This window comes from Gopherus evgoodei, chromosome 8 (assembly GCF_007399415.2).
Source record: "Gopherus evgoodei ecotype Sinaloan lineage chromosome 8, rGopEvg1_v1.p, whole genome shotgun sequence".
NCBI lineage: Eukaryota > Metazoa > Chordata > Testudines > Testudinidae > Gopherus > Gopherus evgoodei.
The window spans coordinates 16,451,237-16,477,944 of record NC_044329.1 but is presented as its reverse complement, the minus strand read 5'-3'; the positions used below and the strand labels follow the sequence as shown (position 1 = coordinate 16,477,944).

The window sequence follows — 26,708 nt, the reverse complement described above, 5'->3', positions numbered from 1 at the left end:
CAATTTGTCTCAACCTCCCACCCGGCCATAAATGTCTCCCTCCACTTACTCTCACAGACATTATGGAGCATACAGGAAGCAGTAATAACAATGGGAATATTGGTTGTTCTGAGGTATGACCTAGTCAGCAAACAGTGCCAGCGAGCTTTTAAACATCCAAAGGCACATTCTACCACCATTCTGCTCTTGCTTGGCCTATAGTTGAACTGCTCCTTACTACTGTCCAGGCTGCATGTGTATGGCTTCATGAGGTAAGGGAGCAAGGGGTAGGCTGATCTCCAAGGATAACTATTGGCATTTCAACATTCCCAACAGTAATTTTCTGCTCTGGGAAGTAAGTCCCTTTTGGCAGCTGCTCAAACAGCCCGGAGTTCCTAAAGATGCGAGCATCATGCACCTTTCCCGGCCATCCCACATTGATACTGGCGGATCACAAGGGACGTTTCACCGATGCTTGCAGTACCATTGAGAAGTACCCCTTGCGGTTTATATACTGGTTGGCAAGGTGGTCTGGTGCCAAGACAGGGATATGCATTCCATCTATCGTCCCACCACAGTTAGGGAAATCCATTGTTGCAAAGCCATCCTCTATGACCTGCACATTTCCCAGAGTCACTACTCTTGATAGCAGATCATCAGTGATTGCATTGGCTACTTGACTCTCATGAGTCCCCACAGCAGATATGCCCATTCCAAACTGATTCTCGACTGACTGGTAGCAATCAGCCATTGCAAGCTTCCACAGGGCTATCGCCACTCGCTTCTCAACTGTCAGGGCAGCTCTCATCTTGGTGTTCCTGTGCTTCAGGGTGGGGCAAAGCAACTCAGAGTTCCAGGAAAGTGGCCTTACGCACGCGAAAGTTTCGCAACCACTGGGAATCATCCCATACCTGCAACACTATGCGGTCCCACCAGTCTTTGCTTGTTTGCTGGGCCCAGAATCAGCATTCTACTGTAACAACTAGCCCCACTGCTGCCATGATGTCCCAATTGCTACATCCTGTGCTTTCAGGAAAGCCTGTGTCCATGTCCTCCACACAATCGTCCTTGTGCTGCCGTCTCTTAGCCAGGTTCTCCACATACTGAAGTATAATGCATGCGGTGTTTACAATGCTCGCAACAGCAGCGGTGAGCTGAGAAGGCTTCATGCTTGCCATGCTATGGCGTCTGCACGGGTAACCAAGGAAAAAAGGCCCAAAATGATTTTCTGATATTGCTTTCATGGAGAGAGGGAGGAGAGACTGATGACATGTACCCAAAACCACCCATGACAATGTTTTTGCCTCATCGGGCACTGGGAGCTTAACCCAGAATTCCAATGGGCAGTGGAGACTGCAGGAACTATGGGATAGCTTCCCATAGTGCACCACTCTGTGAGTCAATGCTAGCCACAATAGTGAGGACGCACTCCACCAACTTAATGCATTTAGTGGGGACATACGCAATCGACCGTATAAAATCTATTTCTAAAAATTGACTTCTATAAAATCAACCTAATTGTGTAGTGTAGACGTACTCTTAATGTACTTGTTCTGCGATCTGAGACAGAAAATCAGTTTCCAGGGCTGTCCATTTGGCACAATTCAAAAGTACTAAACAAAATTTACATTAAAAAAATAAAACCATAAACCTTAAAACAGGCAGACACTGCTTTTCTTCCACAAAGTGGGATTTGGCAGTCCTTCCAATGGGTACACTTTTTAAAATGTAGGATAATATTTACAACTGGCAGACCATTGCAAAAGGGGAATGGGGAAGTTAGCAAGGAAGGATGATGCATTTTTATAAGGCATAGTCTCAGAGGCAGATACACATCAGAATGTCACAGCTCTAAATAAAAAAAATAATAAAAATCATTCCTGGGAGCCACTGTGTTCCCATCAGCTGTCTCACAGGCCAGCATCCTGTTTCTAGTGCCCTACATTCACTTGAAGTCTCCACACATCCTGCTCCATTTTGTGGACTAGAAGTAAGGTTCTGGTCATATGTGACACATTAGACTTACATGGCAAGGACCTAGGATTTATAAAGCACTGCCTAGTCTAATCTAATACAGCACCAGAGAGTCATCTCCAGTATGCTACATCTACACCATATACCCCCAACATCCTGCACCAAGAGGTCATGCCAAAGAGTGATGTCTGTGCCTTCTACAGTACAAACTTGATTTCGTTTCAAAGGCACTGCAGAAACGTGGGTGTATTTGTATTGTTTCTTTCACAAATCCAGAGAGAGCAGTTGAGATTTATTAATATGGTCACAGCAGATCACCATGGTAACATGCAATCTCAACAACTGAATCCACAGTCACTGAGCTCTCTAAGCTGCCTCTGAATAGAAGCCGAATGGACAGCTCCATGGAATGGGGCTGAAACGCAGCTTATTAATACTGGGAAACTTTGCACTCTGAACGTCCCTTCCCCTTCCCCTGCCCCAGACTAGAGCAAGTTCACATGCAAGAGGGAATGGGGTGAGGAAAAGGAAACAAAGAGGGAGGAAGAGGGGAAAATAGATCAATAATGAAAATGGGACGGGGGTTGTGGTTTAAAGGATTTTCGTCTCCATTCGGTTTATTTCAAAAATGCTACCTGGCTTGAAAAATGCCAGCAGCTTCTTTAACCTGAAAGCAGGAGGGAAGAGCGCAAAACAATGTTTTCCTCAGGAGGCGTATGATGAGGTTTGAGGGTTGTTTTTTTTTGTAGGGACGAAAGGGGGACTTTTGGCATCTGTGCTGCAGAAGCTGGACTTGAACTGTTGCTGTTTGGAGGCAATGAGATTAGCTGGAACAGAGAAGGGGGAAGATCAGAAGAGGTATGAAGAGTTTAGGGGTATGGCTTTGGGGAGGGGGGGCAGTGAAACTAGCCCAGTTGGGAAGAAGGAACAAAACTAAGTGGGTGGGGAGGAAGGGAAAAGGAAAAGGGACAGGGCTGTGTACTCAGTTACTCTGTACTTGGCACCATGGCATGCTTCTGGTTCTCTGCTGCCCCTCAGGAAGTCAGGACACTAGTGCGGCACAGTGCTCTGAGAGAAAGTCAGGATTCTCCTTCAGCTGCTGCTGTCGTGCTGAAGGGGCTGAGGGAGGGGAAAACCACTCCTTGCTGCTCAACGTCTCCGCCTCATAAGTCCACTCCAAAAAAATAAAAGCACAGTGTCACATGCAAGCAGCTGGAGGGGCTGGGACTGGTGGAGGGTGAAGTGAGGCACTGTCTCTCTCTCCCTTTCTCCCCCTCTCCCTCTCCCCCTTCCCTCTCACAGCTGGGCACACTGCCTCCCACAGCATGCCACGCCACCTCTGGCTTGGGGAGGGAGATCCCAGCGATTAACCCTAGGGTATCCTGCATGGCCACTAGATTACCAGGTTTTTGGCGCAGGGCACTTTTTCCACCCCACCTTTTATACAGCTGAGTTATAAGCCAGTGACAACGAGGGAATGGCACTAGGCCAGTCGCTTTGCTGGAGATCCCAGCTCTCCTTTACCTCCAGGCCCAAGTGCAATGAGCCTGTTGGTCTCAGCTTGCCATCTAGTGGACAACAGCCTACATGGCAATTCACCACACCCAAATCTTTTCTTCCTCTCCATTTTGTGTTTTTCTGGTAGAGAACCTCTCCCACAGCGTTTCAGCCCCTGCCTCCTCTACTGGCCTTTCCTTCCAAACACTGCGAGAGCAGAGAGCAAGGTGACATCCAGCTGCTGTAGTCTTAGCAGCAGAGCATCCTGTTGCATGCTGTATGTAAAACTGACAGGTTTGTAGAATCTTTTGCTCTTCTGGTTCTGAAAAGAGTAAGGTCAAAAGGAACCGTGTTCGGTGCTAGGCAGGCCACGTACATTCCTAGGATTGTTAACCATCTCCTGCACCTATAGCCTAACCACACATGCAGGTAAATAAGCGTGTGTGTGATATGAACAATAAAAGCAGAGCTTTCTCTTTGGGCCAGAACAACAGCTGTATTAGCAGAGTGAGATGCTGTTTAGCAGGGCTGTCAGGAGAGGACACCAGTGGCATGGCTTCAACGGTTCCAAAGGAGGAGCAGATAGCACAGGCAGAGTCACTTTGGAAAGGTCAGAATGGATCTTATATACACGTGTAGTGGGTTCTGTCAAACAGATTTCAGGGCAGCTCAGGGGAAAATTATGCTACATGCTAAATATGAGTCTGCTTCTGTAGTGCTGCAGTGGCTCAGCATCTCTGAAAAAAATCAAGCCTTATGTGGTCCCCTTAAGATGCCTAGTGCTCTCAGCTTCCACTGACTTCACAAAATTTGAAGGCTGTCAGCACCTTGCAGGATCTGGCACCGGCTCACTAACACACTTACTAACACACTCACTAACAAGATTCCAAGTTTTCTGTGCAGCTCAGCAGTTACAGAACTGAGGCTCTGGGTAGGTCTATACTGCAGTTGGAGGTGTGACCACAGCTCAGGTAGGCACACCTGTGCTGGCTTTAATCTAACTAGTGCAGCTAAAAATAGCAGCGAAGATGCAGCAACACAGATGTTGCAATGGGCAAGGAACCTGAGTAAATAGCCAGAGTTCTAGGTGTGCTGTTCAGCTGATGCTGAAGCCTTTGCCACCACACCTTCCCTGCTGCTTTCAGCCACACTGGCTAGATTAAAGGTAGCAGGGCATGTCTACGTGATCCGCAATCACACCTTGGATTGCAGCACAGGCATATCCCTGTATATATATATGTGGGCTCGCATGCATGCCCAGATAAAGCAATTTATCCATGCATTGGAGTGGCATGCTGAGAACTGTTGAAACTCTTTATGCCATTTGGCTATTGCCAGTGGATTCACCATAATCTCAGGCTGTAGTTATTAGGGTCAGGTGCACTGGAGCAACTTGAAAAAAAAAATTTAACCCAAAATGGGAATCTAATAATCCCGGGAGCTCAAAAGAAAAGTTCAGTATGGGTTAGATATGAATGGATGGAATAGACTGAGAGCCACTGTTAGTTCAACCCTAACCACAACTGAGCTTTCTAAAGTTCTTAGCACTAACAAATGGGGCCAGATTTTCCACAAGAGCTCTGTGCCCCTTTAGTAATCAGAAGTGCTCAGAACACAGCAGATAATACAATGGGGAGGTTGCCCTTTGGAAAATCTGGCCCTAACATCTATTATTAATTCTTTCCGCGAGTTATCCTAGTGAACTTTTGGAAGGTTGTCAGAATGGGACCAGTGAACCTTTTGACGTTAGCTCATGGGTAGTTTTCATTCATTGCGTAATGGATTATTTGTTAATTAATAAAGAGTGCCTAGAAGTGTGCTAGGGGCTTCTCAGAATGAAGACACTGTCCTTGCCCACCCAAGCTGGCAAACTATATTAAGGAATTAAGCGGAAAGAAAAACAAAAGGGAAAAAATGGACCAAGAAAAGACCTGTTTTTGTAACTTCATTTCAGCATGCTATACTAGGAAGAACAAAGCAAGGACTGGCACTGATTGCCTCAGCATAACCAAGGACATCGCCTGTTTCAGTTTACAGCAATGACAACCAGTTCCATTTACAGCAATGACAACCAGTTCCAAGAAGTGACTCCTACCCGAAATGATCAATATAAAAAGTATCTCCCCCCCAACACCTTTTTTTTTTTTTGAAGGGCAATTACCATTTACCTACTAAGACAGAGCTGCTCAGATCCTCCTGTACCATATTTTGTCCCCTAGAATTCCAGGATGTTACATTCCCCTTTTAAAAACACAATTTTGTAGCTATAAACTGGTCAAGACCGTGCAATGAGTTAATACGGCTCAGCCAGGATGTGACTTAGGGACTAAGCTGCTTTTCTTTGCTGGTTTGTTTTAAGAGACAAGTTGAGTGATGTAATATCTTTTACTGGACCAACTTCTGGTGGTGAGAGAGGCAAGCTTTCAAGTCACGCAGAGCTCTTCTTCAGCTCTGGGAAAGGTCCTCTGAGCATCCTAGCACAATGCTATACAATATGTTCCACCTGGTATTTTGCTGTGACACCTGGGATACCTTCCTCAGATCTGAAGAAGAGCTCTGCATGGCTCAAAAGCTTGCCTCTTTCACCACCAGAAGTCAGACATTAACTCATCCACCTGGTCTCTCTAATATCCTGCGACCGCACAGCTACAACTATACTAATTTTTCTTGACAAATAGCTTTTAACACCTCAAGTTCCAAATGCTTCAGGAAAGTTGTGGCACATTTCAGGAGGTGTTTATGTGAAGATGATCTTTAGGGCTCTGATCACTAGTGTTTTGGAAAATAGGAACAAGGTAACACTGACTCTATGATCTCTCCTCTGGCTGGCATGCTCAGTGCAGACTTGGCAAGAAAAGTCCCAATCTTACTAAAATGCTTATCTTGTTCTGTTCTCTGCCACAAAGCAAACAGCCTAATTTGTGCCCTTTTTAATCCCACAACGTACTACAGTCACCTTTCTGAGTACATACAAATGTTATCCTTCACTCACTCTCCTATAAAGTCCCCTCCCCCAATATGTACATTTCAATATTTGACTTTGGGGGAGGAGAAGACCAGTACATTTTAATGGTGAAAAAAAATAATGAAAAGCCAGTTTAAACGCTGTGTTGAGACTAAGACTTCCCTTGTTTCTAGCCTCCATGAGTGATATAAATCAAAGGAAACTTGTGATTTTTAATACAAATAATTACACCAGTGAAAGCTAATTGAAAGCTAAAAGTCATCTCTATCTGACTGTTGCTCTTAGCACTGAAGGTATGGTAAATCTTTTCAATTTGTTAAAATACCTTAGCTAATAACTCAGATTCCATATTTATTCCTGGTTAAATAGTAGCACTGCATTGGTTTTTAGTTTTAAAGTAAGTGCAATTAAAAAAAAAAGCAACTGTTTCCACTTTAATATCATTACACACTGGGCTTCTAAATTTGTTCATGGAGTTATATCCAACACTATCCATTTTTTCCTATGTTGAACCTTTCAAGCAAGAAAAGAGACTGCAAGTGAGGTCAGCTTCTTTTCTAGGCCAGTAAAATAAAGTAAGAAAAAAAAATCACAATGTATAGTTCTGGGAGTTTAGGGGTTAAACTTACTTATTGTGCAAAGCAGACTCTGTGAAATACGCCTAACAACTGACATCCTGGTGTCATAAGACAAAACCACATGCAACAAATTTACAACCCGATTTCCTGTAACTTTAGAGACAGGGACGAGGTGGTTCAAGGACAAGGAATATGCCTTATCCATCAACTGTGCTTTCTCCACTAATGCCTTATGAGTGCAATTCTGTATGGTACTTCAGTAGGTGAGGGTGCCAGTGGTGTACATGGATGGCCAGTTCAAAGTGCTATAAACATACATCAGTCATTGCATCTCCAAAATGATAACCTGTAGAGGTAAATGTACTAAGCCAGTGTTTTTCAAACCATGGGTCGCAGCATGTACGGTGCTGTGTCACCTTGCGCTGATCAGCACTGCCGACTGGGACGTTAAAAGTCCCGTGAGCGGTGCTGCCCCGCTAAGGCAGGCTAGTGCCTACCTTTTCTGACACCATACTGAGCCCCGGAAGCGGGCAGCAGTGGGTCCAGTTTCTAGCCAGGGGGCCACAGGGGTTCTGCGGGCTGCCCCCACCCCAAGCATTGGCTCTACACTCCCATTGGCCGGTTTCCAGCCAGTGGGAGCTGGGGTGGGGGAATTGCGTGAAGCTGCTTGCGCACCTCCTCCTAGGAGTCAGACCTGCGGACCTGTTGTTGGCCACTTCCAGGATGCAGCGTGGTCCCGTGGTGCTGGGACAGGCGGGAAGCCTCTGACTGGGAGCCACCGGAGGTAATTCTGCACCCCAACCCCAGGCCCCAATCCCCTGCCCCAGTCCTGACACCTCCCTCAACCCAGACCCCTCTCCTGCACCCCAAACCCCTCATTCCTGGCCCTAGCCCAGAGACTGCACCCCCAGCCCAGACCCCCTCTCAAACCTCAACCCCCAACTCTGAGCCTCCCATAACCTCTGCGGAGCCCCTTCCTGCACCGCAAACCCCTCATCCCCAGCCCAGACCCCCTCCCGCACCCCAACCCCCTGCCCAAGCCCTGACCCCCCCAACCCAAAACCCCTTCCTGCACCCCAAATCCCTCATCCCCAGCTCCATTGGGTCACGGGAATCAAAAAATTTTCTTTAACATGGTCCCCAGAAAAAAATACATCTCTACCCCGACATAACGCGAATCGATGTAACACAATTTGGATATAACACGGTAAAGCAGTGCTCTGGGGGTGTGGGGCTGCATGCTTTGGCCGATCAAAGCAAGTTCGATATAACGTGGTTTCCACTATAATTCAGTAAGATTTTTTGGCTCTTGAGGACAGGATTATATTGGGGTAGAGGTGTAGTTTGAAAACCACTGTAGTAAACTAGCTAGCCACCTAAACAGATGGGCATTACAAGGAAGAAAATAAATGTGCAGTGGTCAGTATGAAGGACTGGACTGTTTTTGAACTAGTTCACATAAAACTAGGGCCACCAACAGGAAATCGGGGCTGCTTGGTATTATTTATTATTTTATAGCACCTTTTGCCATTGTGGCACTTTACAAACAAGTAAGAGTCACAGTCACCGACCAGAAGTGCTTACAATCTGTGGCACCAATCCTGAAATCCTAACAGACTGACTCTACCACCTGTGCAAAACCTGATGCAGCCAACTGGACTAAACCTGGGTGAATGGATCTGCATATTGAAGGATCATGAGGCTTATATTTGACATGTCACAACAAAAAGGTACAGTGAAGCTGGGGTTGGGAGAGTAGAAGATTACAAGGACAAGAGAAGGACAGTTTGTGATCATGTCATGTGTTTTCCTGTACATGTCTTGATCGCTCTTTTAATTGATTTTGCTATTTTTATTATTGCAGTTAGGAGGAGGAAGCAATATTATCATCTCACTTCTGTAGCAGCCACTGCAGAAACCAGATGGGTCGTAATTTAAAAGAGAAAAGACAGCTCATATATGGGAGCCAGAGAACTTGATTTGAATTATATAGGAATACTTTCTTAATATGATTGCTTCCAGCTAGATAAGAAGCGAATGAAAGGACTGGCTATCATGTAGGGGTGTCCCAAAAAGTCAGGGAAAAAAGCAAGGTGATGGGATATGCTAGGCTTTTGGCATTATAACATACATCCAGCTGCACTAACCCCATTTCTTTCTGGTGCCTGCCAACTTTCCCTCTATGCATGAAGCCTTCCTCAGAAGACTGTTCCTGGAAATAAGGAGTTTGTAGCTACAATTAAGCACTGCCCAGAACTACATTTTAGTGTCAGAGTTCCATTGCTGGGGCTGGGGGTGGTGGGGGGAAGAATCAGTATTTCATTTGTTTAACTGATCAAACATCATAGTTTCTCCAAGACTTGAAGAGTTTACAGGAATCAGTGAGGAAATGCCATATTTGAATAGTAACCAGGGCACATACACTTAAGCCTTTTGGCTTTTTGAACCATTGCAACCAGTCCAAAAATAGATGGCCTGACCAAAAACAGCCTCTGCTATGCAACCACCCCCTAAATTGTCACAACAGGTGTCCAGTGCACTGCATACAGGCATGTTTCACCTTTGCTTACTCACCACTTCTCCAGCAACAGATAAGCAACCAATACAGACATTGCCCTAATGAATCAGACCCAAGGTCCATCTAAATCAATATCCTGTCTTTCACAGCAGCCAGCACCAGATGCTTCAAAGGAAGCTACGAGAGACTCACAGTGGGCAGATATGGTCTCTTCCTGATCTCTAATAGACAGAGACTGACTTAAACCCTGAAGCACAAGGTCAAAAACTCTCCCAAAATGTATAGCTATTAATGACAACAATTCCAGATATTCTTGTTATTCACATAAACGTCCAGTTCCTTTCTGAACCTTGCTAAACTCTAAGCCTCAGTGACTTCCTGTGGCAATGGAGACCCACAGTCTAATTATACACTTCCTTTTATCAGCTTTGAACATAGCATCTTTTAAATGGTGCACATTCTAAAATGTGAGGGTCACAACCTTAAAATATTGCCCAAGAGTTTAAACAGCACCTGCAGTCATGCAATTCGAGCTTCATCTCAACCACTGCTTTAATCCTTAGATAATAATTTTCTGCTTCAGGCCTCAGAACCAATTGGTATTTATACTACATAGGAACTAACCTTGACTGTTTATTACTGTGCTGTAACACAGAGCACTAGAATAAAATTACAACAGAAAACTCATGCATTCTCAATATTAAAAGTCCTCCACATTCACCAGCAGAAGCGGCATACAAGGGAAACCTCCATCTTCTCCACCACTTGTGAAACCCATTTGCTGTACTCCTTTGGCAAAGCAGGAGTAAACAAAATCACAAGATGTGGGCTGCTGAAGGAGGGGGTGTAGCACTATGACTCTTACTAGAAGACTGTAAAGCCCCCTGAGACCAGGAGGCCACAGAAAACTCTGCAAATCACACACTGTATATATTCTTCCTTAGATTGTTTTGATGTGGTTTCCTGTTAACACAACACAGCAGCACAGGAGCATGTTTGTGCTAGTGTAGCCTATGTTCCACAGGAGCAAAGGTAGACAGAGCCCTCCAGCCATTGAAGCAGAGGAGATAGAGTATTACCTCAAATATTTAACCAGAGTATTAAAGGATTCTCATGCCAGAACCAGAGAGCTGCCCCACGGATACAGTGCTCATGGAGGTTGGCAAGTTCAGAGTGACACACTGCTTCACAGCAAACAATCGGGCCATGAAAAGAGCCTTTTGAGTCTTCTCAACAGGTACTCATTACTGTCTCTTCTTACCGGTTCCCGGCCATCCATAGCCTCCATCCAAAGCTTTCGGTCCTCTTCAGAAAGTGCTTGCATGGTGATCACACCAGGCCTGTGGAGAAGAAACACACACTGCAGTAAAAAAAAAAAAGAAAAAGAAAAAAAAAGGAATTTAAAAAAACAAACAAACAATCTCATAGGTGGACCAGACAGAAAGAGAAGATAAATTTGGAATAAAGTTCAAGAAGATTCCAGGTCTGGAGCACAGAAGGTCTTTGAAATAAATGAATTAAGCCTCAAGGCATCTGCCAATGTTTTACCAGAGAATCAGTATAATACTGGAATAGGACATTTGACAACAAATTCTTCTCTCTCGTAGCCTGGTACAACTCTATTGACTTCAGTGGTACTGCACTGGTGTAACTGATAGCAGAACATGGGCTGAGCACGGGCTGTGGAGTTTATCAACGGTATCCAAAAAACAAGGAGCAAGCAGGTTACAATAATGAATCCAAGGACATTAAGAGCTCACAATAACCTGGGCATAAACACCAGACAACATAACAGTAGCTTCACCGGAATGAAGCTTCACTGAAACGTGCATCCTGAATCCTGAGGTATGAACACCTCCACAAGCTGCCATGGCTGCAAATTGCTACTGATAGTCCAAGTTTATTATCCACCCACACTGATGATACCTTAAGTTAAAAAAAATTGTTTTGTATTATATATACACACACACACACACACATCAGTGGCTGTGATGAGTTGATTACTTAAATTCATGGATTGCTGCCTGCTCTCCAGCATGGAAATCCCATTTTATTCAGTACAGTCGACCAGTAGGTTTCAATGGAGATTTATCCCTTTACCACACTCAAAGAACAAAGGGAAATGCTGATCACTTAAGAACTGTTACTCCTCCCCACACTGGAGGAGGCGGAGGTGAAAGAAGATTTTATACACTGCTTAATATCAACCCTGATGAGATTGCTGGCATCGCAACCAGACAGGATCTGCCAGTAGCTCATGTAAACAACTATCAACAAGGGCCTACCTAGGCATTCCTCATTTATCCAGAAACTTTTCCATTCTGTACCCCAGTTGCCACTGTTTGCAAATGCAACTCAAGTATTGGATTAAGTACAATCCAAGTTAAGCTTTTGTCACTTGGGTTCATACAATCTTTGAACAACATGAAAAGCAGAAAATTCAGACCTCTTATTGCCTTTATAATTGGGAATATACATATTTTCTATTCACTGTAGTGCAAAATGCCGTTTTCCTCACGCCTTGTTTTCTCTTCTCATTCCTTACTCTTCTTTCCCTATTCATATCCACTTTACCAGTAGCTCTTTCCCCCATTTAATCTGGACACAACCATACCCCAAGGCTGTAGTGAATGATGACAGCTCTGTGCTGAGACTGATAAAACACCACTCAAAGCAATAGAATAAGCAGCTTGAATGGTGCAAATATCGTTAAGAACCCTAAGAAGGAAAACACCTCAGATATAGTGCTTAACACAGCATGTCAGTGTACAAAGCCTTATGCCTCCCATAGCTGGGATCCAGTTCTAAGCCACTTTCACAAAAGTTATACAGAATTTACATCATGGGACATAAGCACTATAAATAACAGCTAGCTTTTCTGTAACACTTTTTTTTCCTGCAGATCTGAAATTGCTTTACAAACAAGGGGCTCATTGACCTCATTTTAGAGACTGGGAAACACAGACAGGTGAACTGGTCTGCCCAATGCATATGCAGTAACCCTCACTCTGGTACTAGCTAGCCCCTGCTGCTGCTGTGATACAACAGCACAGAATGCTGTCCTGGAGAGAGAGATGACCCAGGACAGGGCAGCCTGAGAGAGGTAGTGGGGTCAGAATCTACCAGAAGAACAGGAGAATGGAAGAATAAAAGTAGAGGACTGGGACGTAAGGAGGAGGAAATAAGAAAAATAGGAAAGGTTTCAGGTCAGGGGAAGCAGAAAATAAAATAAAATAAAATAAAAAATAAAATAAAATAAAAAGACGACCTGGGTATGTGAGCAGGCACTATTAGGGAAGGGAAACAGAGGGAAGTAAAAATCTACAAATCTACCAGAGAAAGAGTATCAAGGGAAAAAACTGAAAGGAAATATATTTGGTGAAAAAGAGAATTGATCAAAAAGCTGTGTTAGATGAAACAGAACCTGAAAACGGTAAACAAGAAGCCTAAAATACATGAACCGAGAGAATGACTGTTTAAATAGCTACTGACGGAATACTGTTCAAAGGTGCCCGATGGACCAGGGAGGGCCCACTAGGTGAAGAAACCCTGCTTGTGGGTCAACTCGGTGAAAATGAGGTACAGGCACAAGAACATCGAATCTAAGGGAGCACTTCAAGCCAAAGAGACACACAGAAGCAAAGATTTACAGCCAAGGAGAGAGAAAAATAATTATTCTCTGAAATGATACAGTATATTGTTAAGTAATCTCTTTTGTTGTGGTTAACAACAATGCATTTGGTACTAACTTCCCAGCATGTACAAGCTCACAAAAGGTTAATGAGTTGGTAAGCTATAATCTATTGTTACAAGTAGTAAGTTTGGTAATATTCTATATGATTTGTGCTCATGGTACAATTTTGAAGCTTTTCCTTATAACGTTCTAAAAATTTTAAATTATCCCTTTTGTCTTGGTTTGCCTCTGCCTAGCTTAACGGGTCACTGCACAGGGGGTAGGCTGGGAACAGAATCAGGTCTGCAGATACTTGGTCCAGTGCTCTATCCACTGGACCGCACTGCCTTTGTAATAACTAATTCATTTATTTTTAAGACTACCTGCTCCCTTTGTAGGGTTGCAACATGGTTTGTTTACACTGTGCACAAAAACCATGAGGATCCTCAATGCGATTGACAGCATATAGCATGCCCAAGAACTTGGATGAAATTCTGCATTAGAGGAAGCAACATATGAAGTGTGCTGCCAAGACCAGGGAAGGGCAAAGGGATTTGTGGGAGTGTGTCACGAAGGTTTATTTAAACAGGATACAATTTAATGATTTGGTTTTTAATTTGATCCTACAAATCCCAGTTTATCCTTCTGCAATCAGCAACTATGAACAAATCTGAGATGGCCCCAGTCACTGTCAACTTTGTAAGTTTGTATCAATATCCCACTATAGTGCATTGAGGTTTCCAAAAGAACATCAGTGAAGCCAAGTCACATGCTGCCTCATTGGGATTCAAAACAAGTAAAGATGGAGTGTAACTACTGTGCTGCTTTCATAAAGCCAGGTTATGGGGAACACGTTTCATTCTGAATTTGATGTTTGAGATAGCGTATAGGGGTTGGTTTTTTTCCCCCTGACAAGTTATTTTCAGTCCCTTTATTATTACAGCTCACTTTTCATGACTGAAATGTATAGCTTCCCTGATAGCAGGGAAAATACAACCACACAATGGTAAGAGACTCAGTGAGGAGATTGAATGCATTTGGAAAAGTGTGTCGGAACTTTCCTTGTAGGAATATTTGGGTGTCGTCACTCACTAAAATCATTTAACCGGAGGACTTCTGACATTCATGTTTGTATACATGGCGAGTGCTCCAGCCCCAGAACTGCAGCAAAATTTAGTATGAAGAATCACTGCTTTCTGCAGCGAAATACAGCTGGTACGGCAAAAAAAAGAACAAGCACACTGACTTCACAGGCTTTATTCAGGCTACTTGCTGTCAGAGAGTGTTCAGCACACAACATGCCTCCTTTTCCTATTAAATCTCCAGTAACAGGCAAGGGCTGCGAGAACCTGAGTTTCCAACATGCCCTGCTCAGAGATGATTCAACAGGTGAATGAAAGCTGCATGATTGTAATGATGTCTATTTGACACCTGACGAGAGCAGAGCCTCTGCTAGCCAGTAAAACATTAATAAGAGATTCCATTTTAGATGGATTGATGCTTCCAATCCTTTTTCTGCAGCTTTTGTGGCACCTATAAACAAGGAGCAGAGGACCAAGCTCAAACCCTGCAATCCACTCACCCGAATATCACAATTGCCAATAGACAATTCACCAAGGACTATTACAGACACAAAGCAGTTCTCTGTTTACCCAGGAGAGGACAAGGGTTGTTCAGGCTTGCAACAAGTTTAGGGCTAAGTAATCCAGAAAGAATGTATGTTATCTTTGCTAATCCCTTTGGTGAATCAGTCAGTACTCACAGGCTTAGTGCTTTGGAAGTTTACCTATTTTCAAATGGAGAGGAAACCACTTAATCTTCATTCCATTTGGAAAAGAAACATGGTTTTAAACCCTACACCAGTACCGTCAAGGCAAGGAACAAAGCTCTGTGTCTGGTAGACAAGAGGATTTAACGGAAACAGTGGAATCAGTATCTAGTGGGTGGATAATCATCAACTGTATTTGCTGAGTGCGGACAATGAACCTTTTCCTAGAAACATCTTTAGGAACTGTGACAGGTTGGTACCAACCTCTCCCTTGTTGGGCAGAGATCACATCATGTGCTCTTTCTAAACAAGAGTTTAAGTTAAGGGCAAATGTCTACTGGGGATGCTAACATCCTAGTTAAGGATCACTACAAAAAAGGGCTGCATTCTCAGCTAGATGTGTGAGTGAGAGACAGAGAAAAACAAAATGTGTTAATTTCAGTCTTACCCAAGGAAACTAAAAAAAAAAAAAAAAAGGAATTGAAATTGTTCGTTCATAAAACGCTTGACTCCCAAGCAACTAAGGACTAGTTACGCTTGAGAGTTAATTTGGATATGGTGGGCTATGAATTCACAGCAGAATAGCTATTCCTGAATAACTGTGTGTAGATACTCTTGTTCCAGAGTAAGAATGCCTGGCTCCAAATTAACTTGGGATCCACTTCAGAGCAAGGCACTCTTATTCTGGAACAGTTAATCAGGACGGCTATAGCTAGAACTATAGTTATTCAGGAACCCCTAATAAGGTCTCATGAGGACAATACAGGTTTTTCATGCCCCACATTCTCTCAGGCATGGGATAAGAAGTGATAAAAGATGTTTGCTCTGCCTCTAAGCAGATAACAAACCCTCAGCGTTTACTTCAAAGTCAGACATTTTAACAATATGGGAGAGGAGAGAGGCTGTGAAACAATGAAAATGCCATTTATATTTCAAATGCATTTGCATTTTTCCCCACATAATTCATTTGCTGAAACATATATTGTGGTATACAGAACTGCCTTCCTGGTTGTGGTGCATTTTAAAAGATCCCAGCACATTACTTCACTTGTTGTTATTTGTACAGTGCCAGCAGCATGCTGGGCATTTTACAAACAAGTCTGAAGACACAGTCTCTTCCGAGAAGGGCTCGCAATTGAAACAACAGTCTAAGTACATACAGCTATGGAGTCCACGCCAGCTGGCGGCTCAGTCAGTGAAGCACCATGTAAAATGAACATTACAGCCAGCAGTTTCCAAGAATGGCTGTTAAGTTTCAGTGCTCAGCCTCAGACACTGAGAGGAGCCTTGTCCAGATTCCCTCACAGCAGATCTCACTAAATATAATTAAATATATATGAATACAAATATATTAATATAAATTTATTAATACTTGATTAAAGAAATTTTAAAGCATAAGAGTGATGGGGAATACAAACCCCACACTGGAGAGAAAGGGGCTAACAAGCTGCTCTGCAACCAGGTGGCCCCACCCCAGCCTGCCTGAAAGTCCTGCACAGGGGCGAGGAGGAACATGAAAAGGGAAGCAGCGTAGCTCAGTAGCAGGAAGTGAAGATGAGCTGACCCACACTCTGAGCTCCAGAGGAGCACCACAGACTCTCCTGATGCCTGAGAGCTGACCAAGACCACAAAGAAGGGGCCAGTGATTCTCTGAAGAACAGAGACTATCTTTAGCTGGTGGGAAGTGATCCAGGGATGCAGCTGAACAACACCTCAGGGTGCAGGATTTAGCTGCCTATCTATCATAGGGCTCTGGACTGGAGTCCAGTGGAGAGGGTGGACTTGAGCTCCCCATCATGCTCTAAAGAGGGACAACTACAGAGGCTTAGCCCTGACATGGGGAACCTATCTGGGAGGGAAAAGACCCTGAAGATAAAAGGGTCCAGGCCACAGGTTCTCAACCAAACAGAGGTGCCCTGAGGCCTCCAGGACTCCTTATGCTTGTCCTGAAATGAACAGACTTGAATAATTACCAGGCCGGAAGGCAGAGTCACAGGAAGGACAGACCACGCAGGGCACAGAAACAGTAAGAAATGGAGAAGCTTGGAAGACAATCTGGTACAACCCTGCCCGATCACTAGGCTGCATCGGTGGTGAGCATTCCCTTTCACAATAAGGTATCCCAGGACAGGTATATTCATTTCACTATGTTAGGCATACACACACATACCTTGAAGTTGATACAAATTTTTATAGCAAATTTTGTTTTAAATGAGCAAGGTTTAAAAGATTAAATATCCAGGGAAAATCAACGTTAATACCAAAAAAGTCAAAAAGGTTTAATCCACAAGGTCTCTGGAGGGAAAAAAAGTTGCTTTTCTTCTTCCAGAAGAATAAAGACTGAAAGCAAGAGAAAAAGATAACAACTTTGACTCATGTAGCATCTTATCACGCCAAGACAATTTAAGTTGCTTTATAAGAGACATAAAACAGCTTACAAATACAATCTGCAAGGCTGAGCTAAGAGCTGAATGCACGGTGAAGGAGTTTGAAGTTCTGATTTAAGCAGTGACAAAGTGACCTTGTGTTTGCAGAATGACATACCTCACACTGCTATGTCAGTCTCAGGAGCCATCCTTAGGTCAAACAGCAGAGCCCAGACACAGGCCAAGTCCTCAAAATGAAGTATGCGAGGGGAGCGGGAGAAAAAGCTGCAAATGAGGAGGGATTTAGTGCCTGAGCCCTTGAAGGGTCACTCCACTGACAACATAAGCAAAGGCCTCATCTACTGCCTTGCTAGAAACATTCCCCCATGATCGCAGCACATAACAGGAATCTTAAGGGTAGTTACTAAACGCAGTCAATATGTTCTTTTACTCCTGGTGGAATTCTGTGCCACTGCATGTGCAGAATTCATGTCTCCTGCATATTTCTTTGCTTCCCTGCAGAAAAATGACTTTCTGACAGGGAAGCTGCACGAGCAGTCACGCACCACTCCCTAGCAGCACAGGTACATAGTTTCAGGCACCCGGAGTAGCCGGCAGAGAGGTAAATCACCACAGGGCTGGGGACAACCCAGCCAGCAGCTCTTACCCAGAGCCAGTATCAGCTGCTAGTCCAGGCTGGGCTGGAGGCAGGAGAGGACGGGACATCCTCTTCCCCTGTAAGAAGTGGCTGGGGCTGCATCAGATCCACTCCCAGAAACCTCTCCCAGCTGCAGGAAGTTCAGCATCCTCCCCTGCTTCCTGTCCCTATTGCTCCTCAGCTGTCGGGGGTGGGGATGTCACTGTATTGGGAGAAGCTCCTCCATCCCCCAATGCCTGTGCATCTGGACCTCTCATACCCAGACACCACCACCAAGCTTCACCCCATACACCTAGAACCCCTCTAGCACTCTATATCCAAACCCCACCCCGCTGAACCTCAACCCTTGCATCTGGAGCCCCAGACCCATAGCCTCAGGACCCCCACCACTGCACCCAGACCACCCCTACTGAGTTCCCTACACTCAAACCCCCACCCTGATGAGCCCCATCCTCCCGCACTGCCCTGAGCCCCTACATCCAGACTCCCACACCGACCCCCAAATAGCTGCACCCAGACCCCCACCCCACCAACCCCCACTCCCCCAGCACCCAGGCTCCCATGCTGAGACCCCCACACCCAGACCCCTCCTCTGAGCCCCAGCTATCTTAACCTGGAAGTCCCTGCAGAGTCCCATTGGAACCCCCGCAACGAGCCTCCGTGCATCCAGATCCCCCCACACTAGACCCCCCCACTGAGCTGCCTGCACCCAGACTATGCCACACAGAAGCCTCTCACCCCACACCTGGATCCCTCCACACTGAGCTCCTTCACACTTGGATCCTGCCTTGTTGAGCCTGCCTGCCCCACACCAGGTGCACCTGGCGCAGAGAGGCAGGGCTGTGTCAGGGTCGGGTGCAGCCTCACCGCTGAGTCCGTGTCCCAGGGGTGGGCTAGGAGGGCTGCAGGGTGATCTCCCACCTTCATGTAGCCAGTGGCCTGTGCTCCCCACTACCATGCTGAAGCCTCTGCATTTACTTATTGACAAATAAAACTTGCAGAATTTTAAAATATTGTGCACAGAAATTTTAATATTTTGGCACAGGATGCCCTCAGGAGTAGTTCTTCCTGTGCAGCAGGGCGAGGTACGCTGTACATCTCCCAAAGCCCATCAGGGGCAAGGAAGGGAGCAGGTTACCTTTACTCGGCATTAGCCATAATGTGAAAACCCCAGTAATTTCTTTCGTTTAAAGGTCATTAGAAATGTGATACCAGCAAAGGAACAAGTACAAACTGTATTGCATGTGACATGAGGAGATTCACTGAAACTCACCAGCCAGAAAGGCAAAGGGACAGCAAGTCAGATGACAAGCCCCGGGGAGGATTAGAGATGGGAAAAAGAGCAGTGTCCCCACTCAGAAGCTACTATCAATGACCTAAGTAGGCCAAGAAGCCCTGCATGAATAATTCAGATGCCCAAAATAGGCTCACTACACTCACAGCCACCCAGTCAGTAGAAATACAACTCACTTAATGCTGTTTCAGCCATTAGACAGCACATAAAGAAACAGCCCATGAGAAAGCATGTGGCTATAATGAATGCCTGCGTGCTTCAGGAGTGCTGAGGCACCAGCTGTTCCCAAGCCACCAATAAATGGGCTTTCTAGCAGAATGGTGCTATACTTCAGCAATGTTTACTGCCTTGATAAATGTAATATTCAGCTAATTACAGGGCCAAACCTTGAATACCTGCAATACCCGTCAATTGGAGTTAAAAGTGCTCAGCATCTGGCTCAAAGCTCTGACCCACATTACACCAAACACCTGGGCAATTATCAAGCCAGCATCAGCCAAAGGCAATGCTCCTTCTCATACTCGTTTAAGACATACATGCTATCCTTGCTTAGAGCCTGGTTTATAAAACTGATTTACAAATACGCATTAGCAAACCCAAGCTGTGCTACCCCACGGCACACTGTAGCCGATCAGCAAAAACAGGATTATGCCATTTGGGGACCTCACTGCATTATGAATGTTCAAGATACATTTTGTTCAGAATGTTAAAATATGCCTCCCTTGCTTCCCACAGACAAAAATCAAAATTATTTGCAATACAGAGATATTTGAGACTTTTGTTTTGCTCCCCCAAGTATGCACTATGTCTTCTTTGGGAACTTTTGGCAAGGAATCTTGTTCCTTGCCAAAAAAACAGGAAAAAGCAAACAGTACTCATTTAGGAGCTTTCAGCCACAAATCATGCTCAGACATTCATTTGTAAAGTACGGATCCACCTTTATTGCTGGAAAGAGAAGGGACAGAAAATTGACAGGAATCTTCATAGGGGTTATTTTCCAAAATACCATGCACCACTGCAACATGGGTGTTTCCACAATATATTGCAAATTATATCAATTTCCCAAAATGCAATGCTTGCAGCACTGCTATTTTCACAATGACCCTATAACATAACATGGGAAGAAAATACAAGACTGCCACCTAGAGACTGTGTACTAGAATGTTAGACCTGAGATGCAGCTCAGTTCTGCGCTCCCTATTAGGGATTTTAGCCTATCACTATAACTGTGGCCATACCATTACCTTTCTCGTAATATTTTAATACCAACAGAATTTTTAGAAGCACTGAGATTTTACTTCAATGGTGAGATATAAATATTTAGGTTGAATATGAATTTCCCTCTGTCTAAACACTTCTGTGGCTGTTATCACTAATATCTGAGCAACTCTCAATCATTAATGGATTTTATCCTCATTGCAGCCCATGGAGGTTGAGAAGCATCTCTCCCTCCCTCCCACTTTCCCCTCTCCCCCAACCCCGCATTCTACTGGCGGCAAAAGCAGCACCAAGAGATAAAGTGACTTGATCACGGTCACACAAGAAAGCCTGGGGCTCGCTGAATCAGGATTTGAAGCCAGCCAGCTCTCCCAAGTCCCCAAGGCAGTGCCCTATCCACTGCCATGTTTCCTTGTCCATTCCCCCTTTCTTCCCTCATGCAAGATACACATAAGCCATCAAGTCATAACAAAATAAACTAGTAATAAAGAATACTTTGCCCAAGTAGCACTTTCTAACCAAGAGGCTCAAAACATTTGGTAAACACTGACTAAACAAACCTCAGAGAAAGTCTGGGAAGTAGACAGACTTTCTATTATCCCCAATGCACAATCAGGTAAAGTGAGATAAGTATAAGTGAAGTGATTTGCCCAAGCCCATACAAAGCAGGAACAGAATTCTGGAATCCTGACTTCTTGGCTACAACCAATACATAAACACGTCTGGATGCAATCTGAATGCATGTGGGTGGGAAAACCAGAGAACCTCACTCCGACTGGGCAAGAGAGATTCCACATAATGAGGCCAGCTGTTTGGCTAAGTACAGGAGAAGCTCACTTCTGTGAACATCAGAAATGATGATAAGTGAGAGCACATTAATAATTTAAATTTATTGAGAGTCAAACATCACACCACTTTATATCACTTTGTGTTCACCGCATTGTTTTGAACGGTTGCTCATTACAACTGCAATCTGTTGTGGCAGTATGCACAAGAAACGTTTATGGCACAGATGCTAGGAGGCAATGATGCTACTCCATTGCTATCTGAGCAATCAGCTGGCAAATGAAGATGCCAAAACAAGGCAGCTAATACACATTCCCCTGCACTCTGCTGGCCTGGGTCCTTTCCATCCACAGAGGGCTTTTGCAGGGCAGCTCAGCACATACAGCCATGCTATCACGCCAACTCAATTTTCTCCAAAGCCTAAACTCATTTCAGAATTATAAGCTTAATTTTGTTGCTCATCACACAAGCAAGTTATGATCGGAGTAAATTAGTTCATCACCCTTACCAAGCTATTGCCAGCCTAAGTTTTAGGAAGGCAGATTCTGAAGCTACAATAAAATCCCTTTCTTTGGATCGTCTGACTCCCCTCTCCAGCAAGCACAAACATAGTAACATGATGTGATTGAGAAAAGTCCTGTATTGACTCAGCCTAGAAAAAAAAGTAGTCGCTCAGGCCAATCACTTCTCATCCGGTTTTGTTGTTCCCTACTAGATAATGCTTATGAGACAAGAATTTTCATGCTTCATTGTCATAGTATAATTCCCCAATCTGAACCTTAGAGTCCAAACGATGGGGTACCAGCATGAATTCCTCTAAGCTTAATTACCAGCTTAGATCAGATAAGCTGCCACCACCCAAAAATATAGTGTTTTGGGGCACTCTGGTCCCCCTAAAAACCTTCCCTGGGGACCCCAAGACCCAAATTCCTTGAGTCTCACAACAAAGGGGAATAAACCATTTCCCTTCCCCCTCCTTTCTTTCTCCCAGAACTTTCCCGCCCTGGGTACACTAGGAGATCACCGTGATTCAAACTCCTTGAATCACAACACAGAGAAATCAGGTTTTTTCTCCCCCTTCCCTCTTCCTCCCAGGTTTTCCCTTCCTGGGTTATCCTGGAGAGATAGACAGATTCAAGCTCTGTCAATCTAGAACAAAGGGATTCCACCTTTTCCCCCCTCCCTTCTCTCTCCCTATCTCCCACCAATTCCCTGGTAAGTACCGACTCAATTTCCTTGAGCCTCAACAAGGGGAAAAAATCAAACAGATCTTAAAAAAGCAAAACTTTTAATAAAAAAAGAAAGAAAGTAAAAGTTGTCTCTGTAATTTAGATGGTAAAAGTTACAGGGTCTTTCAGCTTATAGACACTAGAGAGAAGCCTCCCCCCAGCAAAAATACAATTTAAAATACTTCCAGCAAAATACACATTTGCAAATACAGAAAACAATCATAAGACTATAACCGCCTTTTCTACTTAATACTCACTATTCTGAATATATAAGAGACTGTAGCATGGAGATTGGCAAGAAACCTGGTTGCACGTCTAGTCCCTTTCAGGACCAGAGAGAACAAAACAAAAAACACAAACAAAGGCTTCCCTCCACCAAGATTTGAAAGTATCTTGTTTCCTGATTGGTCCTCTGGTCAGGTGTCTCAGGTTCCCTGTTTGTTAACCCTTTACAGTTAAAAGAGACATTAACCCTTAACTATCTGTTTATGACATTCATTTACATAAAAAAGAGGAGTTTTCAGCTTCCAACTGATAAATCATATCAGGCTACAGAAACCATCTCCTTCAAAAACAATAAGGAGTCCAGTGGCACCATAAAGACTAACAGATTTATTTGGGCATAAGCTTTCGTGGGTAAAAAACCCACTTCCTCTGATGCATGGAGTGAAAGTATCTCTACTCCCCTCTCTTCACATGTCATTATATAATGCCTGCATCTGTAACTTTCACTCCATGCATCTGAAGAAGTGAGGTTTTTTTGTCCACGAAAGCTTATGCCTAAATAAATCTGTTAGTCTTTAAGGTGCCACCAGATTCCTTTTTGTTTTTGTGGATACAGACTAACACAGTTACCCCCTGATTCTTGACACCATGCATCTCCTTCAGAAATCAGAAGATGCAACTTTAAAGAGCCATCACTGGATGTGAGCGTGGGATTTCTACAGTCAGCCACCCACAGTGAATCTGCAGCAGTCATTCTCCAGCACAAAAGCTGAAGTCATGTTATAGACAAACACAGGACACTGGAAGGATGAGCAGTGTCTGTGCCAAGTAAATGGACTTTTCTAACACAGAGACTGAATTTCTTTTCCATTGTGAAGGCTTCTTAACATCAGACTCTGAAAAAGTGGACATTCATTAAAATGAGAGATTTGAGTAAACACAGCACCTTATATTGAATTAGTGCTTCATCTTGCAATGAGCCCCTACTGCAAAAAAGCTAGGGAGGAGGGACTTGAGGCAACTAACAGCTTCCATGGAGCATGTGACTAAGAGAAACGAACTGCTAAAATTGCACAAGATACTCTAGCGGGAATTCTACTCCACTGCGCAATGCAGAAGTTTGCAGAAATTAACGTTGTGCGCACAGAATTTCCTTCCCCCCACAGAAATGGGCTGCAGTGCTGCTAGCTGCCACTGGACTCAGCAGAACCCAGCTTGCACATAGAAGACACTTGGCGGCACAGGGGAGCGGAGGGGGCTAGAAGGTTCCTGGCAGCTGCCGTTCCCAGCATGTCCTGAGCGAAGGAGAGGACTGCACGCACGAAACTCCATGCAAACCTGGGACTGAGCATCAAACTGTTTCTCTCTCTGGATCCCTGGGCTTTGGGGAGGGAGCAGGATATGTGTCTGGGCAATGGGGGTGGGGGCATGGCTGGGCTCCGGGGGGGGGAGGGAGTGCAGGTATCTGGACTAGGGAGGCCTCGCTCTGGGGAAGAGAGGGTTCGGATGTATTGGCTGCGGGGCCTGCAGGTTGGCTCTAGTGGAGGAGGAGTTGAGGGTGCCTCTCCTTCCCTCCTCCCCACTGGGGGAGGGGGGCGGCAGAGAAAAAAAAGAACCGGGTTGTTGGGAGGGGGGGGGGGGAGGGAGAAAAAGAAACAGGAACTGTGTTGTCATAGGGCGTTCTTTAACTCTCTATTACTGGGGGAATTTTTGTGTGTGTCTGTGTTGTTACAGACATACTTGCTGACAGGCATTTTGAAATAAATTACCAACATAATTGAAATTGGCATGATTACATAGTGTTATTTTGACAAATACAATTTGCAGAATTTTAAAATATTGTGCACGAATTTTTAAGTTTTTGGCACAGAATGCCCTCAGGCATAACAAGAATTTTCCAACGAGCCCAAGGAGGTCTGTGTGTAATGCACATGTTGCTGCTGGTCCAGCCATATATTCTGGAGTCCTTGGCCGGGCTTCAGTATGTAAACCAAAGTCTGTGTGCTCTAAGGCTGTGCACCTTCCATTGGTGTGAGAAAAGAAGACTGTCCCACTCACCGATCCACTGCTTCCACATCGAAACAAAACCTCTTCTCTATTGAGTCAGTTTTTCGGCGTATGCAGGATTTGAGTGTAACTGCTTCATCTTCTCCCTACAAGGATACAGGACTTCTAGATTAGGTTGAGAACAGATCTGTGTATATTACACACGCTCAGCCTCCTAGAATTATGATTAATATGTATTAACCCCAGAGGCGATGGCTTGTGGGTCTAAGCATAAGGTTTGAAAGATCCACAGTCCCTGGAAATACAGTATTTGAATCTTTGCCAAGTTGATTTGTCTCTCCATCCTTGCGGAGTAGTTAGATTTAATTCCACAGTTTTCTATGTGGGTTCCCATCAGAAAACATTTTTATAAGATTGTTAAAAAGAGGGGTCTTATCTGTCCCACATACCCTACAGCTCTTGTGAAACAGAGGAGCCTGACCCACTCTTATTGAGCAAAGTCACCTTTCCTTTCCCTTACAGTGTACTGTCAAGATGGATGTCATCCTTCACCCTACAGGTGGCTGCATTTCAATGGCATTTTCCATCTTTGAGTGAGACAGGTAAGCACCCTACAAAAAGCATATTAAATAGCAAAGAAATGCCGAAGCCAGTGTACCATTCTCCTTTTCTAACATCCATCTTCCAGATTAATTTTATTAGATGTTATACAAAGTGTAATGGGTGTGCATGTGCGTGTACACACAAGCACATGTATACCACTGCTCTCTGCTGGATGGAATCAGAACTGCTGCAGCGTCTAGTTAAAGGAGATTTCCCTTTAGCTTGAATGGTAGGTATCTCTGCTGATAGAGCATGATCATTTCAGTTCTATTGAGTAATGATAACCATGTACCCTGCAGTCCACGGACATTAGACCCTGTGTTGTAAGGTGGCCACAAACACACTAGAATTAAGGCTAAGATTTAGTCATGGGTATTTTTAGTAAGTCATGGAAAGGGCACGGGCAATAAACAAAAATTCACAGCCCGTGACCTGTCCATGACTTATAAATACCTCTAACTAAATCTGGGGTGGGGGGGTAGAAGGGCAGGGTGCTGCTGGGGGGATAGGAAGGCCAGCTGCACCATCTGCTGGGGGCCACCCCAGGACCTTTGCTCAGGCAGTCCCCGGGGCCAACCGCACCAGCTGCTGAAGAAGTCATGGAAAGTCCCAGAACCCGTGACTTCTGCAACCTCCGTGACAGACGCAGAGCCCTAGCTATAATACATTAAAACTATATAAAAAAACTGAATAAAATGCATGCAAAATGAGCACACATTTATCAGCACAGAAGAGGAAATGCAGTGGGGGCATGATAAAGATCATTTTTACAGTAACACTGCCATGACATGTATGAGTAGTCACAACAACATACATAGCACAGGTTTCTTTAATGCAACGTGAATTTAGACAGGATTCTTTGCTCTCAGTTGTTGAGTGATTCTGTCTGATGTGTGCTTTTGATGCCTTGGTGAATTTTTAAAACACACCAATGGTTTCATTTAAAAAAAAAAGAAAAAAAAAGTTTTGAGTTTGCAAACTTTCTGTGTTTTTCTGTATTTTTTTGGTGCTTCGCTGACCAGTCGTGCTGGACAATCACAACACTAACATCAACCATTCCAGAAAATGTATTAGCATACTAGAATAACATTGACACCAATAGCCTGTTCTAACGAACTTTCCACATTAACTGCAAGGATTCTGCCAAGAGGATCAACAGAGTTAGCTTGTGCCCCAATCCTAAACTAATTTCCCTGAAGTTAGCTGGATTTGCCCACTGATGCCAGGGAAGTGGTATTCAAAGAATGCCATCTGGAGAGAAAGCAAATTTTAAACTGATTAGTATTTGGCTCCAGCCATAGCCTGAGGTGGTTCCCCCAGAGGCTGAAAACAATCCGATGACAGACAGAGCCTCCACAGCCTACAACAAA

General features: G+C 44.4%; 1 protein-coding gene across 3 annotated transcripts in view; it reads right to left on the bottom strand.

Annotated features, from left to right (window-relative positions):
- The window catches only part of ARHGAP26 (Rho GTPase activating protein 26), a 324,497-nt gene that overhangs the window by 190,833 nt on the left and 106,956 nt on the right, over window positions 1-26,708 (bottom strand). For all 3 annotated transcript variants that reach the window (XM_030573096.1, XM_030573098.1, XM_030573099.1), the window contains exons 10-11: window positions 24,787-24,881; window positions 10,773-10,851 (exon numbers count right to left, since the gene is read on the bottom strand). In XM_030573096.1, coding sequence (XP_030428956.1) covers window positions 10,773-10,851; window positions 24,787-24,881 — 174 coding nt within the window. The remainder of the gene's footprint in view (window positions 1-10,772; window positions 10,852-24,786; window positions 24,882-26,708) is intronic.